Source organism: Oncorhynchus mykiss, chromosome 19, assembly GCF_013265735.2.
Source record: "Oncorhynchus mykiss isolate Arlee chromosome 19, USDA_OmykA_1.1, whole genome shotgun sequence".
NCBI lineage: Eukaryota > Metazoa > Chordata > Actinopteri > Salmoniformes > Salmonidae > Oncorhynchus > Oncorhynchus mykiss.
Window position 1 is genome coordinate 25929019 of NC_048583.1, and position 19710 is coordinate 25948728.

The 19710-nt window shown below is 45.8% G+C and overlaps 1 protein-coding gene across 3 annotated transcripts in view; it reads right to left on the reverse strand.

The window, feature by feature from the left end:
• foxn3 (forkhead box N3) overlaps positions 1–19710 on the reverse strand; it is a 115020-nt gene that overhangs the window by 35795 nt on the left and 59515 nt on the right. For all 3 annotated transcript variants that reach the window (XM_036954501.1, XM_036954499.1, XM_036954500.1), the window contains exon 3: positions 17784–17920. In XM_036954501.1, the coding sequence (XP_036810396.1) occupies positions 17784–17920 (137 nt within the window). The remainder of the gene's footprint in view (positions 1–17783; positions 17921–19710) is intronic.

The following is a 19710-nucleotide window of genomic DNA, read 5'->3' on the forward strand; positions in this document are numbered from 1 at the left end:
ACCAGATTGGGCTGTTTTGAGTTCTCACGTTTCTTGTTTTCGTTAGTTTGTTCATGTATAGTGTCTTCATTAAACTACAATGAACAACCACCACGCTGCGTTTTGGTCCGCCTCTACTCCACAACAAGAGAACCGTTACAAATACAGTGCCACCGACGCGAACCACTACCAAAGACTGTGGGCTCTCCTTCTCCGTGGCCGACGTGAGTAAAACATTTAAACGTGTTAACCCTTGCATGGCTGCCAGCCCAGATGGCATCCATAGCCGCGTCCTCAGAGCATGTGCAGACCAGCTGGCTGGTGTGTTTACGGACATATTCAATCAATACCTATCCCAGTCTGCTGTCCCCACATGCTTCAAGATGGCCACGATTGTTCCTGTTCCCAAGAAAGCCAAGGTAACTGAACTAAATTAATGGAAGCGGGGTGAACAGGCAGTGGCTTGGGGTGAACAGGGAGTACAGGAGGGGGCTGAGAACGCACCCTTGTGGGGCCCCTGTGTTGAGGATCAGCGGAGTGGAGATGCTGTTTCGTACCTTCACCACCTAGGGACAGCCCGTCAGGAAGTCCAGGACCCAGTTCCACAGGGTGGGGTCGAGACTCCACATACGATGCAATCGCCATCACACTGCACACTATCCTATCCCACCTGGACAAGAGGAATACCTATGTAAGAATGCTGTTCATTGACTACAGCTCAGCATTCAACACCATAGTAACCTCCATAATCGAGAGCATCCTGTCAGGCTGTATGACTGCCTGGTAAGGCAACTGCACTGCCCACAACCAAAGGGCTCTTCAGAGGGTGATGTGGTCTGCACAACGCATCACCGTAGCACTCCTCTCGTCATGAAGTGCTTTGAGAGACTAGTCAAGGATCATATCACCTGTCACCCTAGACCCACTTCAATTTGCTTTACCGTCCCAATAGATCCACATACGATGCAATCGCCATCACACTGCACACTACCCTATCCCACCTGGACAAGAGGAATACCTATGTAAGAATGCTGTTCATTGACTACAGCTCAGCATTCAACACCATAGTAACCTCCAAACTCATCATGAAGCTTGAGACCCTGGGTCTCGACCCCACCCTGTGGAACTGGGTCCTGGACTTCCTGACGGGCTGTCCCTAGGTGGTGAAGGTAGGAAACAGCATCTCCACTCCGCTGATCCTCAACACAGGGGCCCCACAAGGGTGCGTTCTCAGCCCCCTCCTGTACTCCCTGTTCACCCACGACTGCCAGGCCAAGCACGCATACAACTCAATCATCAAGTTTGCAGATGACACAACAGTAGTGGGCTTGATTACCAACGATGACGAGGCAGCCTACAGGGAGGAGGTGAGGGCACCTCTCACTCAACGTCAATAAAACAACGGAAATTATTGTGGACTTCAGAGGGAGCACCCCCCTATCCACATCGACGGGACAGCAGTGGAGAAGGTGGAAAGTTTTAAATTCCTCGGTGTACATATCATGGACAAACTGAAATGGTCCACTTACATCAGCGCCTCTTCAAACTCAGGAGGCTGAAAAAATGTGGCTTGTCACCGAAAACCCCAACTAACTTTTACAGGTGCATAATCGAGAGCATCCTGTCAGGCTGTATGACTGCCTGGTAAGGCAACTGCACCGCCCACAACCAAAGGGCTCTCCAGAGGGTGATGTGGTCTGCACAACGCATCACCAGGGGCGAACTACCTGCCGGTCAGGACACCTACAACACCCGATGTCACAGGAAGGCCAAAAAGATCATCAAGGACAATAACCACTCAAGCCACTGCCTGTTCACCCCGCTTCCATTCAGAAGGGGCGGTCAGTACATGTGCATCAAAGCTGGGACAGAGAGATTGAAAAACATATGCTTTCTCAAGGCCATCAGATTGTGTCAAGGCCACTAGCACTCAAGGCCACCTTCTCAAGGCAACTAGCAAAGAGAGGCGGCTGCTTACCTACAGACTTGATATCATAAATGGAACACTAGTCACTTTAATAATGCAATTTTAATAATGTTTACATATCTCACATTACTTATCTCATATGTATAGCACACTACACTATCTATTATATACTATCTATTGCATCTTAGCCGCTATGTCACTGATCATCCTTTACTGGAGTGTGTGTATTAGGTTTTGTTGCTGAATTGTTAGATATTACCTGTTAGATACTGCTGCACTGTCAGATCTAGAAGCATAAACATTTCACTACACTGGCAATAACATCTGCTAACCATGAGAATGTGACCACTAAAATTTGATTTGAATTGATTTGAAGCATAAGACCATGAAGCATCACTTACAGGCTACAATCAGCAATATGATTGACATGAAATAGCATGCAACTAAACACTATATGTCCCACTCATTACTTTACAGTTAGCTATATAAAGTTGAAGTCAGAAGTTTACATACACTTAGGTTGGAGTCATTAAAACTAGTTTTTCAACCACTCCAAATATTTATAGTTAACAAACTATAGTTTTGGCAAGTCGATTAGGACATCTACTTTCTGCATGACACAAGTAATTTTTGCAACAATTGTTTACAGACAGATTATTTCACTTATAATTCACTGTATCACAATTCCAGTGGGTCAGAAGTTTACATACACTAAGTTGACTGTGCCTTTAAACAGCTTGAAAAATTCCAGAAAATGATGTCATGGCTTTAGAAGCTTCTGATAGGCTAATTGACATTATTTGAGTCAATTGAAGGTGTACAGTACCTGTGGATGTATTTTGAGGCCTACCTTCAAAATCAATGCCTCTTTGCTTGACATCATGGGAAAATCAAAAGAAATGGTTCATCCTTGGGAGCAATTTCCAAACGCCTGAAGGTACCACGTTTATCTGTACTAACAATAGTACGCAAGTATTAACACCATGGGACCACGCAGCCATCATACGCACAGGAAGGAGACTCATTCTGTCTCCTAGAGATGAACGTACTTTGGTGCGAAAAGTGCAAATCAATCCCACAACAAAAGCAAAGGCCCTTGTGAAGATGCTGGAGGAAACAGGTACAAAAGTATCTACATCCACAGTAAAACGAGTCCTATATCAACATAACCTGAAAGGCTGCTCAGCAAGGAAGAAGCCACTGCTCCAAAACCCCCATAAATAAGCCAGACTACAGTTTGCAACTGCACATGGGTACAAAGATCACACTTTTTGGAGAAATGTCCTCTGGTCTGATGAAACAAAAATAGAACTGTTTGGCCATAATGACCATCATTATGTTTGGAGGAAAAAGGGTGAGGCTTGCAAGCCAAAGAACACCATTCCAACCGTGAAGCACGGGGTTGGCATCATCATGTTGTGGGGGTGCTTTGCAGCAGGAGGGACTAGTGCACTTCACAAAATAGATGGCATCATGAGTAAGCAAAATTATGTGGCTATATTGAAGCAACATCTCAAGACATCAGTCAGGAAGTTAAAGCTTGGTCACAAATGGGTCTTCCAAATGGACAATGACCCCAAGCATACTTCCAAAGTTGTGGCAAAATGACTTAAGGACAACAATGTCAAGGTATTGGAGTGGCCATCACAAAGCCCTGACCTCAATTGTATAGAAAATGTGTGGGCAGAACTGAAAAAGCGTGTGCGAGCAAGGAGGCCTATACACCTGACACAGTTACACCAGCTCTGTGTGACGCTCGTCGTTGGAATGAGGTGAGGACCAAAGCGCAGCGTGGTAAGGGTTCATTATATATTTATTAAACTGAGAACACTAAAGAAAACAACAAAGGAGAAACGAAACAGTTCTGAAAGGTGACATACACATAACAGAAAATAATCACCCACAAAACACAAGTGGGAAAAGGCTACCAAAGTATGATACTCAATCAGAGACAACTAACGACACCTGCCTCTGATTGAGAACCATACCAGGCCAAACGCAAAACATAGAAAAAGGAACATAGACAACACAACCCTGACCATACTAAAACAAAGACATAAAAAAATAAATAAGGTCAGAACGTGACAGTACAAACCCCCCCCCAAAGGTGCGGACTCCGGCCGCAAAACCTGAACCTATTGGGGAGGGTCTGGGTGGGTGCCTGTCCGCGGTGGCGGCTCTGGCACAGGACGTGGACCCCACTCCACCATAGTCTTTGTCCGCCTCCTAACCTGCCTCCGTGGCCTCTTTAGAGCGGCGACCCTCGCTGCCGACCTCGAACTGGAGACCCTAGCCACGGGTCCCGAATGGATGGGAGATTCCGGCAGCACCGGACAGGCGGGAGACTCCGGCAGCTCCGGAGTGAAGGGCGATTCCCAGCAGCGCCGGAGTGACGGGCGATTCCGGTAGCGCCGGAGTAACGAACGGCTCCGGCAGCACCCGATTGAAGGGCGGCTCCGGCAGCTCCTGACGGGCGGCTCCGGCAGCTCCTGACTGACGGGCGGTTCCGGCAGCTCCTGACTGACGGGCGGCTCCGGCAGCTCCTGACAGACGGGCGGCTCCGGCAGCTCCTGACGGACGGGCGGCTCTGGCAGCTCAGGACAGACGGGCGGCTCTGGCAGCTCAGGAGAGACGGGAGACTCTGGCAGCTCAGGACAAACAGGAGACTCTGGCAGCTCAGGACAGACGGGAGACTCTGGCAGCACTGAGCAGGCGGGAGCACCTGTAGGGAGGAGACGGAGCGACAGCCTGGTGCAGGGGGCTGCCACCGGAGGCCTGGTGCGTGGAGGAGGCACCGGATAGACCGAACCGTGGAGGCGCACTGGAGGTCTCGAGCACCGAGCCTGTACAACCCTACCTGGCTGGATGCTCCCCGTAGCCAGGCCAGTGCGGCGAGGTGGAATAGACCGCACTGGGCTGTGCTGGCGAACCGAGGACACCATGCGCAGGGCTGGCACCTGGCTTGATGCCCACTCTAGCCCGGCCGATACGGCGCTGCTATGTAGCGCAACGGGCTATGCCTGCGCACTGGGGACACCGTTCTCCTCACAGCATAACACGGTGCCTGCCCGGGCCACCTCTCTCCACGGTAAGCACGGGGAGTTGGTGCAGGTCTCCTACCTGACTTAGCCATCCCCCAATACATTTTTGGGGCTGCCTCTCGTCCCAGCCGCGCTGCTGTGCTGCCTCCTCATACCACCGCCGCTCAGCTTTAGCTGCCTCCAGCTCTGCCTTGGGGCGGCGATATTCCCCAGCCTGTTTCCAGGGTCCCTTGCCGTCCAAAATCTCCTCCCATGTGCAGGAGTCTTGCGATTTCGACCGCTGCCCGTTACCACGCTGCTTGGTCCTTGGTTGGTGGGTGATTCTGTGACGCTCGTCGTTGGAATGAAGTGAGGACCAAAGCGCAGCATGGTAAGTGTTCATCATATATTTATTAAACTGAGAACACTAAACAAAACAACAAAGGAGAAACGAAACAGTTCTGAAAGGTGACATACACATAACAGAAAATAATCACACACAAAACACAAGTGGGAAAAGGCTACCTAAGTATGATTCTCAATCAGAGACAACTAACGACACCTGCCTCTGATTGAGAACCATACTAGGCCAAACGCAAAACACAACATAGAAAAAGGAACATAGACAGCCCACCCAACTCACGCCATGACCATACTAAAACAAAGACATAACAAAATAACTAAGGCCAGAAAGTGACACTCTGTCAGGAGGAATGGGCCAAAATTCACCCAACTTATTGTGGGAAGCTTGTGGAAGGCTACCCGAAGCATTTGACCCAAGTTCAACAATTTAAAGGCAATGCTACCAAATACTAATTGGGTGTATGGAAACTTCTGACCCACTGGAAATGTGATGAAATAAATAAAAGCTGAAATAAATCATTCTCTCTATTATTATTCTGACATTTCACATTCTTAAAATAAAGAGGTGATCCTAACTGACCTAAAACAGGGGATTTTTACTAGGACTAAAAACGGAGTTTAAATGTATTTGGCTAAGGTGTAAAACTTCCGACTTCAACTGTACAGTACCAAAAAGACAGACTTCCACCGGTCTAATGTCCATTGCTCGTGTTTTTGGCCCAAGCAAGTCTCTTCTTATTATTGATGTCCTTTAGTAGTGGTTTCTTTGCAGCAATTCGACCATGAAGGCCAGATTCACACAATCTCCTCTGAACAGTTGAAAAATAAACTGTTAGCTACACAGCTGACCAAGTCACTGCACTGACGACCAACGTCCTTGCACAGAATTTTGTGCAGGAGATAGCCACCGGTTTGTTTTTATTTTGTCAAAATTACAAACTACTAAATCTCTGTCACAACATTTTAATCATTTAGCTAGCTAGTTATTCTGCCTATTTCACAGAGAGTTATACAAGAGTGCAGTGATGTCCAAAATTAGGAACTATGTTTTCATTTTTTGAATGGCGGATGCTCAATATTCAAATTTGAATATGAGTTCCACATCCTACAAAGGCAGATCGGTCACAGAGTTTCTAAACCCAGAGGCACAACATCGCGAGACTTCTGGGAACGCTTGCAAACAGACCAGATAGAACAGGCAGAGGGGAAAGATTCGTCCTTAGTTGTACATTTTCTCAAAATCTAAAGGCACAACTTACAATCGAGCCAATGGCTTAAGTAGTTGAAACTGTTATAACTCCAACCTCGTGAATGTGACAAACTGACACGTTTTCATTTTCGTGAAAAACTATTTCATAACGAAGGAGTGCCTTTGATTTGATGGCCTGCACATGCGCAGTTCAGCGCGAGTCAACCATGACACCAGATGCAGTGTTCCTACACGTGAGCTTAGCAAGCCAACTTCACCATGACATTGCCTACAAGTGTGATCTGGGATTTCTATTGGAGAAGCAATTTTAAGCATTTGTGCCTATCTTCATACTGTACTGTCTTTGGATTGGTTGAGGGACGAGTGTCGCGGAGGAGTGACACCGTTTGATGTTGGACAATGGTTCTTCCTGGAACCAAAAAGGGTTCTTCAAAGGGTTATCCTATGGGGACAGCCAAAGAACCCTTTTAGGTTCTAGATAATAACTTTTTTTCTAAAAGTGTATGGATTCAGGTCAAATCAACACCAGCCAACAGTCTTGTATGTGATGTCATGTTTACCATTTAAAGGGATGAGAGCTCACTGAGTAATTTATTGAGATATTCCACGTTTCTTTTGACTCTAAAAATATACAGTATATAACCAACTCTACATGCTAGAAAATATTAAATAAATAGCAGTGATAGCAGACAGATGTAGGGAAGCAGACAAGTGCAATTTGTCATTAAGTTGAAATAATTAGGGCATTGATTCCCTCTCTATCTGGAGTATAGACATAATATAGTATATATAGTATATATAAGTATAGACATTAATGCCATTAAGACAGACTGTTAAACAGCCACCACTAACATTGAGTGGCTGCTGCCAACACACTGACACTGACTCAACTCCAGCCACTTTAATAATGGGAATTGATGGGAAATGATGTAAATATATCACTAGCCACTTTAAACAATGCTACCTTATATAATGTTACTTACCCTACATTATTCATCTCATATGCATACGTATATACTGTACTCTATATCATCGACTGTATCCTTATGTAATACATGTATCACTAGCCACTTTAAACTATGCCACTTTGTTTACATACTCATCTCATTTGTACATACTGTACTCGATACCATCTACTGTATCTTGCCTATGCTGCTCTGTACCATCACTCATTCATATATCCTTATGTACATATTCTTTATCCCCTTACACTGTGTACAAGACAGTAGTTTTGGAATTGTTAGTTAGATTACTTGTTGGTTATTACTGCATTGTCGGAACTAGAAGCACAAGCATTTCGCTACACTCGCATTAACATCTGCTAACCATGTGTATGTGACAAATAAAATTTGATTTGATTTGATTTGTATGTGCATACTGCAGTATTAACCTACATTATACAGTGACATAGTGTAGTATAAGCCTACATTAAACAGTGACATAGTGTAGTATAAGCCTTCATTATACAGTGACATAGTGTAGTATAAGCCTTCATTATACCGTGACATAGTGTAGCATAAGCCTACATTAAACAGTGACATAGTGTAGTATAAGACTACATTATACAGTGACATAGTGTAGCATAAGCCTACATTATACAGTGACATAGTGTAGCATAAGACTACATTATACAGTGACATAGTGTAGCATAAGCCTACATTATACAGTGCCATAGTGTAGTGTAAGCCTGCATTATACAGAGCCATTAGTAGTACATGACTGTACTAGGTCCAACCGCTTTGCCACAAGTTTAAAAAGACTCTTTGTTTTCCCACAGAGCCGCGTCTCTCTCACAGTCACAGCGCCCTACTTTCCCCTGCGCCTGAAATAGAGAGGGCTCTGTTGAAAAATGTATTTGTGTGTGTATGTGTGTATGTGACCTATAGTTTGCACTGACTTAACCATTGCGCCACAAAATCTACAGACTTATTATTAAGTTGCAAGTTATAAACCTTCTTTGAGACTGTAATTAAAGTCACAATATCAATTGGACCCAGTGTAGAGTACAGTAGGTGGAGGGATTCAATAGCCGTGGTTCAGCTTTGTTCTTAGGTTAGTTCACCAGGGGCCAGCCCAGTGTTCATAGTCCCAGTCCACATATGCTTGGCGTCGGGTTACCACCCAGGTATGTGTTGCCATGGTAACAGCATGACTGGCGGTGTCAGTCGAGCCCAGCGTTTTGTTCAATTCAGCTGTACGGACAGAATAACGCAAACATGGACGGGCTTTTGACATCTCCCTTTTCAATCGGCTCTCTTTTTCCTCCCTCGCTATATAAACTCATACTGCAGTTAGCATCAACAAGATAGACAGAAATAGTGTCTGTGGTCTGTAATTTATATTTCCTGTACACATAAAGAAATAAGCCCTGAGTTGACCACACCTTTAAGAAAGAGTTTGGTTTGGTTGCAGGTTAGGTCAGAGAGTCATTTAGAATAAATAAATAACTTGTGTGAGAACTACGGCCGTAGCTTTATCAATAGCTGTATTTCAGCAGAGGAACTGAATTGCAAACCAAAAAAAAGATGTTGGTAGCATTAACATCTCGGCTAAAGCTTGTAGCCTGCTCCCAAGTGGCACAGCGGTTTTAGGCACGGCATCTCAGTGCAAGAGGCGTCCCTGCAGTCCCTGGTTCGAAGTCAGGCTGCATCACATCCGGCTGTGATTGAGAGTCCCATAGGGCGGTGCACAATTGGCCCAGCATCGTTCGGATTTGGCCGGGGTAGGCTGTCATTGTAAATAAGAATTTGTTCTGACTTGCCTAGTTAAATAAAGGTCAAATAAAAATAGCTCTGCATTGTTTGGAGTGACAATGACCATAGGAGTTGACAAGACAGCACAAACACATCTGGGTTCAGGCTCTGAAGTTTGGAGTTTCAAAGGTAAAAAGTGACATGAGATAGTCTTGAACCAGGAGCTTGGACCAGTATCATGGAAACAGCTGTTACTGTTTTGACGGAAGTGACCTGATACAGATTTGAAGCCCCTCTAAGAAGTGGATCTGTGTGTGCGTGCACACACACGCGTGTGTTAACTAAAGGCAGAATCCTAACTTCAAACATGTAGGTGGAACTCACAACTGACCCTCTCTGCACTACCTTTTTTGGACTCAAATACGCTGCTGCTACTGTTTATTATCTATCCTGTTGCCTAGTTACTTCACCCCTACCGATATGTACATATCTTCCTCAACTACTTTGTACCCCAGCACATCAACTCAGTATTGGGGCGGCAGGTAGCCTAGCGTTGGGCCAGTAACTGAAAGGTCGCTAGATCGAATCCCCGAGCTGACAAGGTGCAAATCTGTCATTCTGCCCCTGAACAAGGCAGTTAACCCACTGTTCATAGGCTGTCATTGTAAATAAGAATTTGTTCTTAACTGACTTGCCTAATTAAATAAAGGATAAATAATAATAAAAGTACTGATACCCTGTGTATATGGCCAAGTTACTGTTGCTCATTGTGTATTTATTCCTTGTGTTATTCTTTTTCTATTGTTTCTCTCTGCATCGTCTCTCTCCTGTTGTTTACGAAGCATGTGACAAATACATTTGATTTGATTCCTTCCAAATCTCCCTGTGACAAGAATGCCCGATTCACACAAAAGATGGAGCTTCGTGCCACAACTCAGGATCCATCCTTAAGTCTACAGACACACTGTTGTAAGAGAAGTGAAACTGGCAGACACACTTTTACTCTAACCACAGAAATGCACACATGGCCCTCCCTCGCCATCCCTTTGACAAATCAGACCATGACTCCATCCTCCTGCTTCCTGTTTACAAGCAAAAACTCAAACAGGAAGCCCAGTACGGAAGTGGTCCGACAAAGCGGACACTAAGCTACAAGACTGCTTCGCTAACACGGACTGGAATATGTTCAGGGATTCATCCGATAACATTAAGGAGACAGACGACGGTGAGACGCCGGTGAGACGCCGGTGAGACGACGGTGAGACGACGGTGAGACGCCGGTGAGACAGCAAAGAGGGACGAGGTCAGAGAATAGGCAGTGGGATGCCAGGGCCACAACCTCTCCCTCAACGCCAGCAAGACAAAGGAGCTGACGTGGACTACAGAAAACGGACGGTCGAGCACGCCCCCATCCACATCGACGGGGCTGTAGTGGAGCGGGTAAGGAGCTTCAAGTTCCTTGGTGTCCACATCACTAAGGATTTAACATGGTTCTCTCACATCAGCATAGTCGAGAAAAAGGTTGAAAAGATTTGTCATGGCCCCTCAGATCCTCAAAACGTTCTACAGCTGTACCACTGAGAGCATCTTGACTTCATCAAGACTCTTGGTATGGCAACTGCACTCCCCTCAATCGCAATGAGTTGCTGAGGATGGTGCGGACGCCCCAGAACATCACTGGGGCCGAGCTCTCTGCCATCCAGGACCTCTATACCAGGCGGTGTCAGAGGAAGATCTGGAAAATGTTCAGACCCAAGCCACAGACTGTTAACTCTGCTTCTGCACGGCAAGCGGTACCGGATCGCCAAGTCTGGGACCAAAAGGCACCTGAACAGCTTATCCCCCCACGCCATAAGACTGCTGAACAGTTAATCAGATGGCTAACCGGACTATTGCATTGACCCTTTTTTGCACTGACTCTGCACACTCACTGGACTCTACCCACAGACACACACACGTACACACACACACACCGTACACACACACACACACACACACACACACACACACAGGTACACACAAACACACACACACACACACACAACATGAATATTGACGTCATACACACACACACGTACACACTTTCACACTCTCCACTTACACTACTCCTACTCTGTTAAATATCTATCCTGATTGCCAGTCACTTTTACCACAACCTACATGTACATACTACGTTAACTACCTCATACCCCTAAACATTTACACAGTACCGGTACTCCTTGTATATACAGTGCATTCGGAAAGTATTCAGACCCCTTGACTTTTCTAAATTGTGTTACATTGCAGCCTTATTCTAAAATTGATTAAATAAAACATTTTCCCTCATCAATCTACACACAATACCCCAAAATGACAAAGCAAAAACATATTTTTATTCATTTTAGCACATTTATTTCAAACAAAAAACAGAAATACCTTATTTACAGAGGTATTCAGACCTGTTTCCATTGATCATCCTTGAGATGTTTCTACAACTTGATTGGAGTTCACCTGCAGTACATTCAATTGATTGGACATAATTTGGAAAGGCACACACCTGTCTATATAAGGTCCCAGAGTTGACAGTGCATGTCAGAGCAAAAACCAAGCCATGAGGTTGAAGGAATAGTCTGTAGAGTTCTGAGATAGGATTGTGTCGAGGCACAGATCTGGAGAAGGCTACTAAAGAAATATGCAGCATTGAAGGTCCCCAACAACACAGTGGCCTCCATCAGTCTTAAATAGAATACGTTTGGACCCACCAAGACCCTTCCTAGAGCTGGCCGCCAGGGAGGTGACCAAGAACCTGATTGTCACTCTGACAGAGCTCCAGAGTTCCTCTGTGGAGATGGGAGAACCTTCCAGAAGGACAACCATCTCTGCAGCACTCAACCAATCAGGCCTTTATGGTAGAGTGGCCAGACAGAAGCCACTCCTCAGTAAAAGGCATATGACAGCCAGCTTGGAGTTTGCCAATCTGATGAAACCAAGATTGAACTCTTTGGCCTGAATGCCAAGCGTCACGTCTGGAGGAAACCGGGCACCATCCCTACGGTGAATCATGGTGGTGGCAACATCATGCTGTGGGGATGTTTTTCAGCAGCAGGGACTGGGATAATATTCAGGATAGAGAGAATGATGAACAGAGCAAAGTACAGAGAGATACTTGTTGAAAACCTGCACCAGAGCACTCAGGACCTCAGACTGGGGCGAAGGTTCACCTTCCAACAGGACAACAACCCTAAACACACAGCCAAGACAATGCAGGAGTGGCTTCGGGACAAGTCTCTGAATGTCCTTGAGTGGCCCAGCCAGAGCCTGGACTTGAACACGATCGAACATCTCTGAAGAGACCTGAAAATAGCTGTGCAGCGACACTCCCCATCCAACCTGACAGAGATTGAGATGATCTGCAGCGAAGAATGTGAGAAACTTCCCAAATACAGGTGTGCCAAGTTTGTAGCGTCATGCCCAAGATGACTCAAGGCTGTAATCGCTGCCAAAGATGCTTCAACAAAGTACTGAGTAAAGGGTCTGAATACTTGTGTTTATTAATTGTAATACATTTGCAAAAAAATTCAAAAAACCTGTTTTTACTTTGTCATTATGGGGTATTATGTGTAGATTGACGAGAAAAAAAACCCAAATTTAATCAATTTAAATATTAAGCTGTAATGTAAGAAAAAGTGGTCTGTTATTTATTGTATTACTATTTTCTATTTTTATTTGCACATTTTCATACTTTTTTAACTGTGCATTGTTGGGAAAGGGTCTACACCTGTTGTATTCGGGGCATTGTGACAAATAAAATGTGATTTGATACAACGAGTGTGTTGATGTGTGCGTCAGTAAGTACTAGGTCTGGGATGAGGAGAGGGGGTGGGGGTGTTTGGATGCAGTCGAGCAGAGCAGAGTGGAACTAGAGAGCGCAGCGCTAACATTTGTGTACGCCACAGGAGGCCAGCAAGCACAGCACTCTTTGTTTGTGTTCTTATGAGAAACACATGGGCTTCTGGCACAATCCTCTCCTTCAATCTCTCTCTCTCTCTCCATCCCTTGTTTTCTGTCCTCCTCTCTAACCAGCGGTGGAAAAAGTACCCAATTGTCATACTTGAGTAAAAGTAAAAGGTACCTTAATAGAAAATGACTCAAGTAAAAAATGAAAGTCACCCAGAAAAATACTACTTGAGTAAAAGTCTAAAAGTATTGTGATCGTAAATATACTTTAGTATCAAAAGTAAATGTAATTGCTAAAGTATACTTACATTTTAAATATATGGATAGCGGGGCTATCTCCAACACTCGGACATCATTTACAAACGAAACGTGTGTTTAGTGAGTCCGCCAGATCAGAGGCAGTAGGGATGACCAGGGATGTTCTATTGATAAGTGTGTGAATTAGACCATTTTCCTGTCTCTCTAAGCATTCAAAATGTAATGTGTGCTTTTGGGTGTCAGGGAAAATGTATGGAGTAAAAAGTACATTATTTCATTAGGAATGTAGTGAAGTAAAAGGAAACATTTCCAAAAAATATTAATAGTAAAGTACAGATACACCAAAAACGACTTAAGTAGTACTTTAAAGTATTTTTACTTATGTACTTTACACCACTGTCTCTAACTCTCTCTTCTCAATTACCTCTCTTTAACTCTTCCTTCTCCCCATGTCTATCTTTCTGTCCTTCTCTACTCTTTTCTCTTTCTCCTTCTCTCCATCTCCCCCACTTTCTCTCTCTCTCTATTCCCCTCGCTCTCCCTCTCTCCTCCCTCCTCTCCATGCCCCAGCCTTTCGTTAACTCTTCTCTCCATGTGTTCAGTAACACACACACACACACACACACACACACACACACACACACACACACACACACACACCGAGGAAAACAGATTGTGTCCTCATCTTGACTGTAAGTGCTCCACTCCACTTCACTCGCTCCACGATGAAGGCAACAGGCCTTTTTCTTAATTCCCATAATCTAATTTCCAATCCTATTGCCCACCACTTTCCCTCGCTGCCCCGCGCCCTACGGGCAGCAGACACAATCCTCTTTAGCTAATCTAAGGACCCGCTGGTGCCAGGGACTCCTGCAAACACTCCTTTACTCACGTTTCATTTCTCATCTGGCAAACTAGCAAGGATGCCCACACCTCCAGCCTCACCGCTCTGGTCACAATGGAGACATTCTTATTTCTTATGGACAATCAGAGAAATTAATTTCAGAGGAGGGGAGGGGGGGGGGGGGGGGGGGGGTTGCCAGAGAGAGTGAGAAGAAACTCCATATAGTCATATAGTGAAGTGCCTATTTTGATAGACAGTGAACCGTCGTCTCTGACTTGATTCATTTCAGACACGCACGCTCGCGCGCACTCACCACACACAGGGAGGAATGACACATTGGGGAAACTCCAGAGAATATTTTCCATTGAGCTGTCACCTACTATTACCTAACACTAAGGTGTAGTGTTGTCAGGCTACCAACAGGGGAGTCTGATACATTAGAACCAAACCAGAAATCAAGACCAAAACAACATGTCACACAAGCATCCACACCAGACATGACTGTCACTAACCTTCACATGACACTAACATAGCCATGAAAAAGCCATTGCAAATGCGAGAGTTCCTCTCCTATGACAATGAAAGACCTAAGCAGAGATAGAAAACCATGAAACATAAAAAGATAAAGCAATTTTTAAAAAATGGATTTTTATCCATCCATACTTGTCCAGAAAACAGTAGTTGTAGAATGAATGAAGACTTTCAACATACACAAACAACAGTAACCAGAGAAAACAAGCAAAACAAGCAAAACAACACCACACACAGCCTTGGTCCTCCTTGTTTGTGTGCTTTGTTTTTCCCATCTCAGGGCTGAACACACCTTCTTCCCAGAAGCAGAAGGTCTGGTTAACTGTTAGCTCTCGGCTGTGTGTGTGTGTGTGTGTGTGTGTGTGTGTGTGTGTGTGGGTGTGTGTGTGTGTGTGTGTGTGTGCGCATGCGTACGGGCCTCTCCTCTCCTCCCTCTTTCTCTCCATCTAAAATGTATCTCCTCCAGCGATTCGCCCTCCACTTGTCATCTCCCATAATTCACGCTTTTATGGCTCCTCATGAACATGTACAAAAGTAGGTAGCTAACAACTGACACAGACAGGCACACACACACGCACACACACACACACACACACACACACACACACACACACACACACACACACACACACACACACACACACACACACACACACACACACACACAGAATAGGCTCAAAGCCATCTGCTGTTGCCATGGTGAGCCCATGTGTTGCCTTGACGATGGCTTATTTTGCACGCTAATGGCCTGTCCTTTTTGCCAGGCAACAAATTGCCACGGTGATGCAACCGCACCTGCCTCTCCCTCGGTTACGCGTTGCCATGGAGGTGTCGCTGTTGCCGCAGCAACGGCAGCTATAATCACCCGGCAAGGGCAAACACTCAGCAGAGAGCCTCGGCCAGACCAGCTGTTCAGTACGGAGAAAGAGTGAGTGAGAGAGAGAGAGGGAGAGAGAAAGTGTGGAGGAATGCAGCTCTGTCAAGGCCAACAAGATCTCATAATTTCACTTTGAAATTAGACGTATTATGGATTAATGTCTATTTTTGACGCATTCATTCCACGTGGTTACAGGGTTCATTCCACGTGGTTACAGGGTTAAAACAGAAACAACTCAAAGGTTTAAGTTTAGGTAGTATTTCCGAGTGGTTATGGTTAGGGCTATGGTTTGGGGAATGTTTAAAAAAGTAAATAAGCATCAATTATTCTCCCGGTTTGCTAGAGCTTTGTGAACTGCCGTGGTGCAGTGGTCAGAGCAGCACAATTTGGGCTGAGCAGCACGCTTCGCCTCTGAGGATCATGAGTTCGCGCCAGTGCTGAGCAATAATTTTGGGGGTCAGAGCCGAGTAAGGCATATGTAGACATTCTGGGGACCTTTTCAAACATCGAAAATCAAAGCCTGGTCAGGGCCCGTGTGGAGTAGCAGTACAGAAGGGACTCTCTTCTTCTCTCCCTTTCAGTCAATGCTGGCATGCTCTAAGCTGCTGTACTAACTCTTCTTGATACACACATACGTAAACAAACGCAAACTGTTTTGTGTGTGTGAGCGTGGATGCATGTGTGCATGCAATTGTGTGTTTGCTTTTGCCTGTATGTGTGCCAGCGTGCATTCGTGTGTTTGTTTGTGTCAGTGTGTGTAACCGTGCTGAGTAAAAACCAGTTACAAAATGCAGCATTCTGCTCTGAGCGGGGGGAGAGAGAGAGAGAGAGAGAGAGAGAGAGAGAGAGAGAGAGAGAGAGAGAGAGAGGGAGGGAGGGAGTTCTATTACACGAAAGTGGAGAGGGATGAGCGCCCTTCTCAAATCAAACAGTAATCTGCGCCGCTCGGTCCTGTTGTCAACAAGGCAGCATGGTGCATCATCCAGAAACATGCATCTCTTCTTTTCCATAAAATAGATGTTCAACCCCGTTTTCGTTGGGACGGCAGAGGAAGAGTTTATGACAATGGCGTTTGCCGGTGAAGACACGGAATCCGACTCGTCACTCCACGTGCTTAATTACGTCACTTTTGTTTTGAGGCGACTTCGCCGTCGGCCAGAGCGGCTCACCTGTCTCACACCCGGTTCAAACTGCTCCCGCCAGGGTAACCCGGGCCAGATAAATGAACCCGCTCATGGAAGGAGGGAAGGAAAGAGTTGGGTAAAAAGAGATGCGATAAGAGAGAGAGAGACAAGATCCCATTCATCATGCAAGAGTCAAACAAACAAGCTTACTCTTCCACACATAAACATCCACTAGTAAAACTCTCTCTCTCTCACTCTCTCTACAAAGTAAACAATTGTGACAGATGTTCAAGCAATTATTGCAGTACACGTATTCCAGTTTAAACTGCTACAGAATGAATTTCCCACCGTGCATAACAATGGCCATGTTATTCCATTTCCTCTGTCTTTGGAAGAGTAGAGCTTATAACCTTGATAAGGTGGCCTCAAGCGTTGAAGAATTTGGGAGAACATCTCTTCTATTCTCATCCCTTCTTCTTCTTCTTCTCCCCCCCCCCCCCCCCCCCCCGCCCGTCTCTCTCCGTATCCCTCCCTGACCACCCATTTGTTCCACATCCTGTTAAGGATGATGGGTTTTTACAGTGAAGCCATTACTGTGTCCTGCACACTCGGCTGACTCCGCTACCCTGGGCGCTGGCCCAACACCACTCTGCTCTGTTCTACAGTGGACTGGACACACACATCAGTGGACACACCACTGATCAGAGGAGAGCGACGGCAGGGCGTATAACACTGATCTCTCTCTCTCTACTGTTTGACATTATCCCTCCTATCTCTCTCCTGACTGTTTGACATGAACACTCCTCCCTCCTCTCTCTCTCTGGTCCGGCCTGGTGTGTCCTGAGGCAGCGTTTGCTAAGCAGTCCACGGCAGGGTGTCATGTGAGGGGAGGGAGAGACCAGGCAGGAGGTTGACACTAGGGGGTGGATCACTAGTTACCATGTCCGTCTGCCTTTTTATACTGTACTTCTGATATGCCTGGGGTGTTGTGTGTGTGGGTGTGTGTGCATGCGTGTCTTACCTCTGATATGCCTGAGGAGAGGTGGGGGGAGTAGAGAAGACCTGGGCGTGAGGGTGGTAAGGTGTCTTCTTCAACGCCTGAATCAAATTCTGCCTGTACTCAGGGTCTACACACCACAAGGACCCCTTCCCAATGCTCTGTAGAGAGAGATGGGGGGGAGAGAAAATTGTTGGAATGAACAGTTGTTTTTACAGATTCACAATAACAAGGCGACGTGAGGTCAATAAATTATGTATTTACTTTCATAGCGCATTATTGTACAGTGCATATCCACAAGAGATAACTGAGTCCCACAGACACAACACACACCCCCTTCCTTCCCCTCGCCTCCCCCTTCTTATCCTCTTTCCCTGATAGCCACCTGTATGTGTTTGTCACAGCATTAGCACCAGGTGAAGTAACCAGTCTCTCTTTTTTCCCTCTTTCGCGCCATCTCTCTTTCCTTTTGTTCGAGGGTTGGTTAATGAGGTGCACGGAGGTCAGATAAGACCGATTCTACTCTATTTCGCTCTAAGCTCTATATACCTCTGGGAGAGGTGCTTCGCCTTTGTGTGTGTGTGTGTGTGTGTGTGTGTGTGTGTGTGTGTGTGTGAGTGTGTGTGTGCGCTGCATCGCCTCCAGCAGGATTTGATTATGAGAAATAAGTAAAGCGATAAACCTGCCTCTTGTAAAAACCAGGCCAGAAAGAAATAAAGAACCCGGACAAATGTGTGTTTTTTTTAATGGTCCCCATATGACAGCATCAGCACTCTGCTACAGGGAAAGGGAGGGATGCGTTGAGGATTTCTAATTTCCAGTAAACATATAGTGAAGAATACCCAATGAGAGGGACAGGTCATCTCAAAGCAACCAGACCAGTTGGGGGAAAAATCTGTCAAAAGTCTGTCATTTCAACAGATGACATAGTCGCCCAAACCCCCCCCCCCCCCCCCTCTCTCTCTCTCTCTGTCTGTCTGTCTCTCTCTCGCTGTCTGTCTGTCTGTCTGTCTGTCTGTCTGTCTGTCTGTCTGTCTGTCTGTCTGTCTGTGTCAGAATGTGCACTGCTCTGTGTTCTAGTTAGATCAATAGTCATGACCTTGGGCTCAGTGACTTGATATCAGACAGCCGTGTGTGTGCGAGGGCAACTGAAAGAGAGATTGTGAAAGTGTGTGTACTCGGGTGTATGTGAGCTTGTGACTGACTGCCTCTGCCCCTGTCTACTGGAGCAACTAGTCTGCACAGAGGGACAGGTGATATCAGGTGCTAAATACAGAAATCTACCCTATTGATCTTAAAGACAGTGCTAGGCTAGGCGGATAACCGCTAATATTTACCCTTCTCTCTAGGCTCCAGGTCTCCAGGGAGCTAAGCTAAAGCTAAATGATTTGTTCCAGCGCTAGCTAGGTAAACACTGGGATTATGGGATATGATGTCCCTTCCCTGGCCAGAGGTGGCTATTATGCATGTGCGCACATCCACACATCCACACCCCTGCAGCACACACTCACATTTCTGTTGAAGGTTCTTTCCTAACATCTCATGGCAACCACCTGAACTTGTTATAGGTCGTTATAGACATGCTAACTTATGGACAATATGCAGTAACAGCTAGCAGGGCTATATGCTTAGAATCACAGCAACAGTATGTAAACATCATAGGAGGTTGGTGGCACCTGAATTGGGGAGGAGAAGCTGATGGTAATGGCTGGAGCAGAATATGTGGACGGGTATGAAAGACCATAATGCCATTCCATTCGGTCTGTTCCAGCCACTATTATAAGCCATCCTCCCCTCAGCAGCCTCTACTGGTAAACAGTCTTTTCACCATTTTTTAAAGGAAGTTTAGAGTAAAGATCCAATTCCGCCAGAAGCGATGCAGGCGGTAATTTTAGGTTCAGACACACACACACCTAATTATTCTGTCAGCTTTCCATCAGTGGGGCTGCTT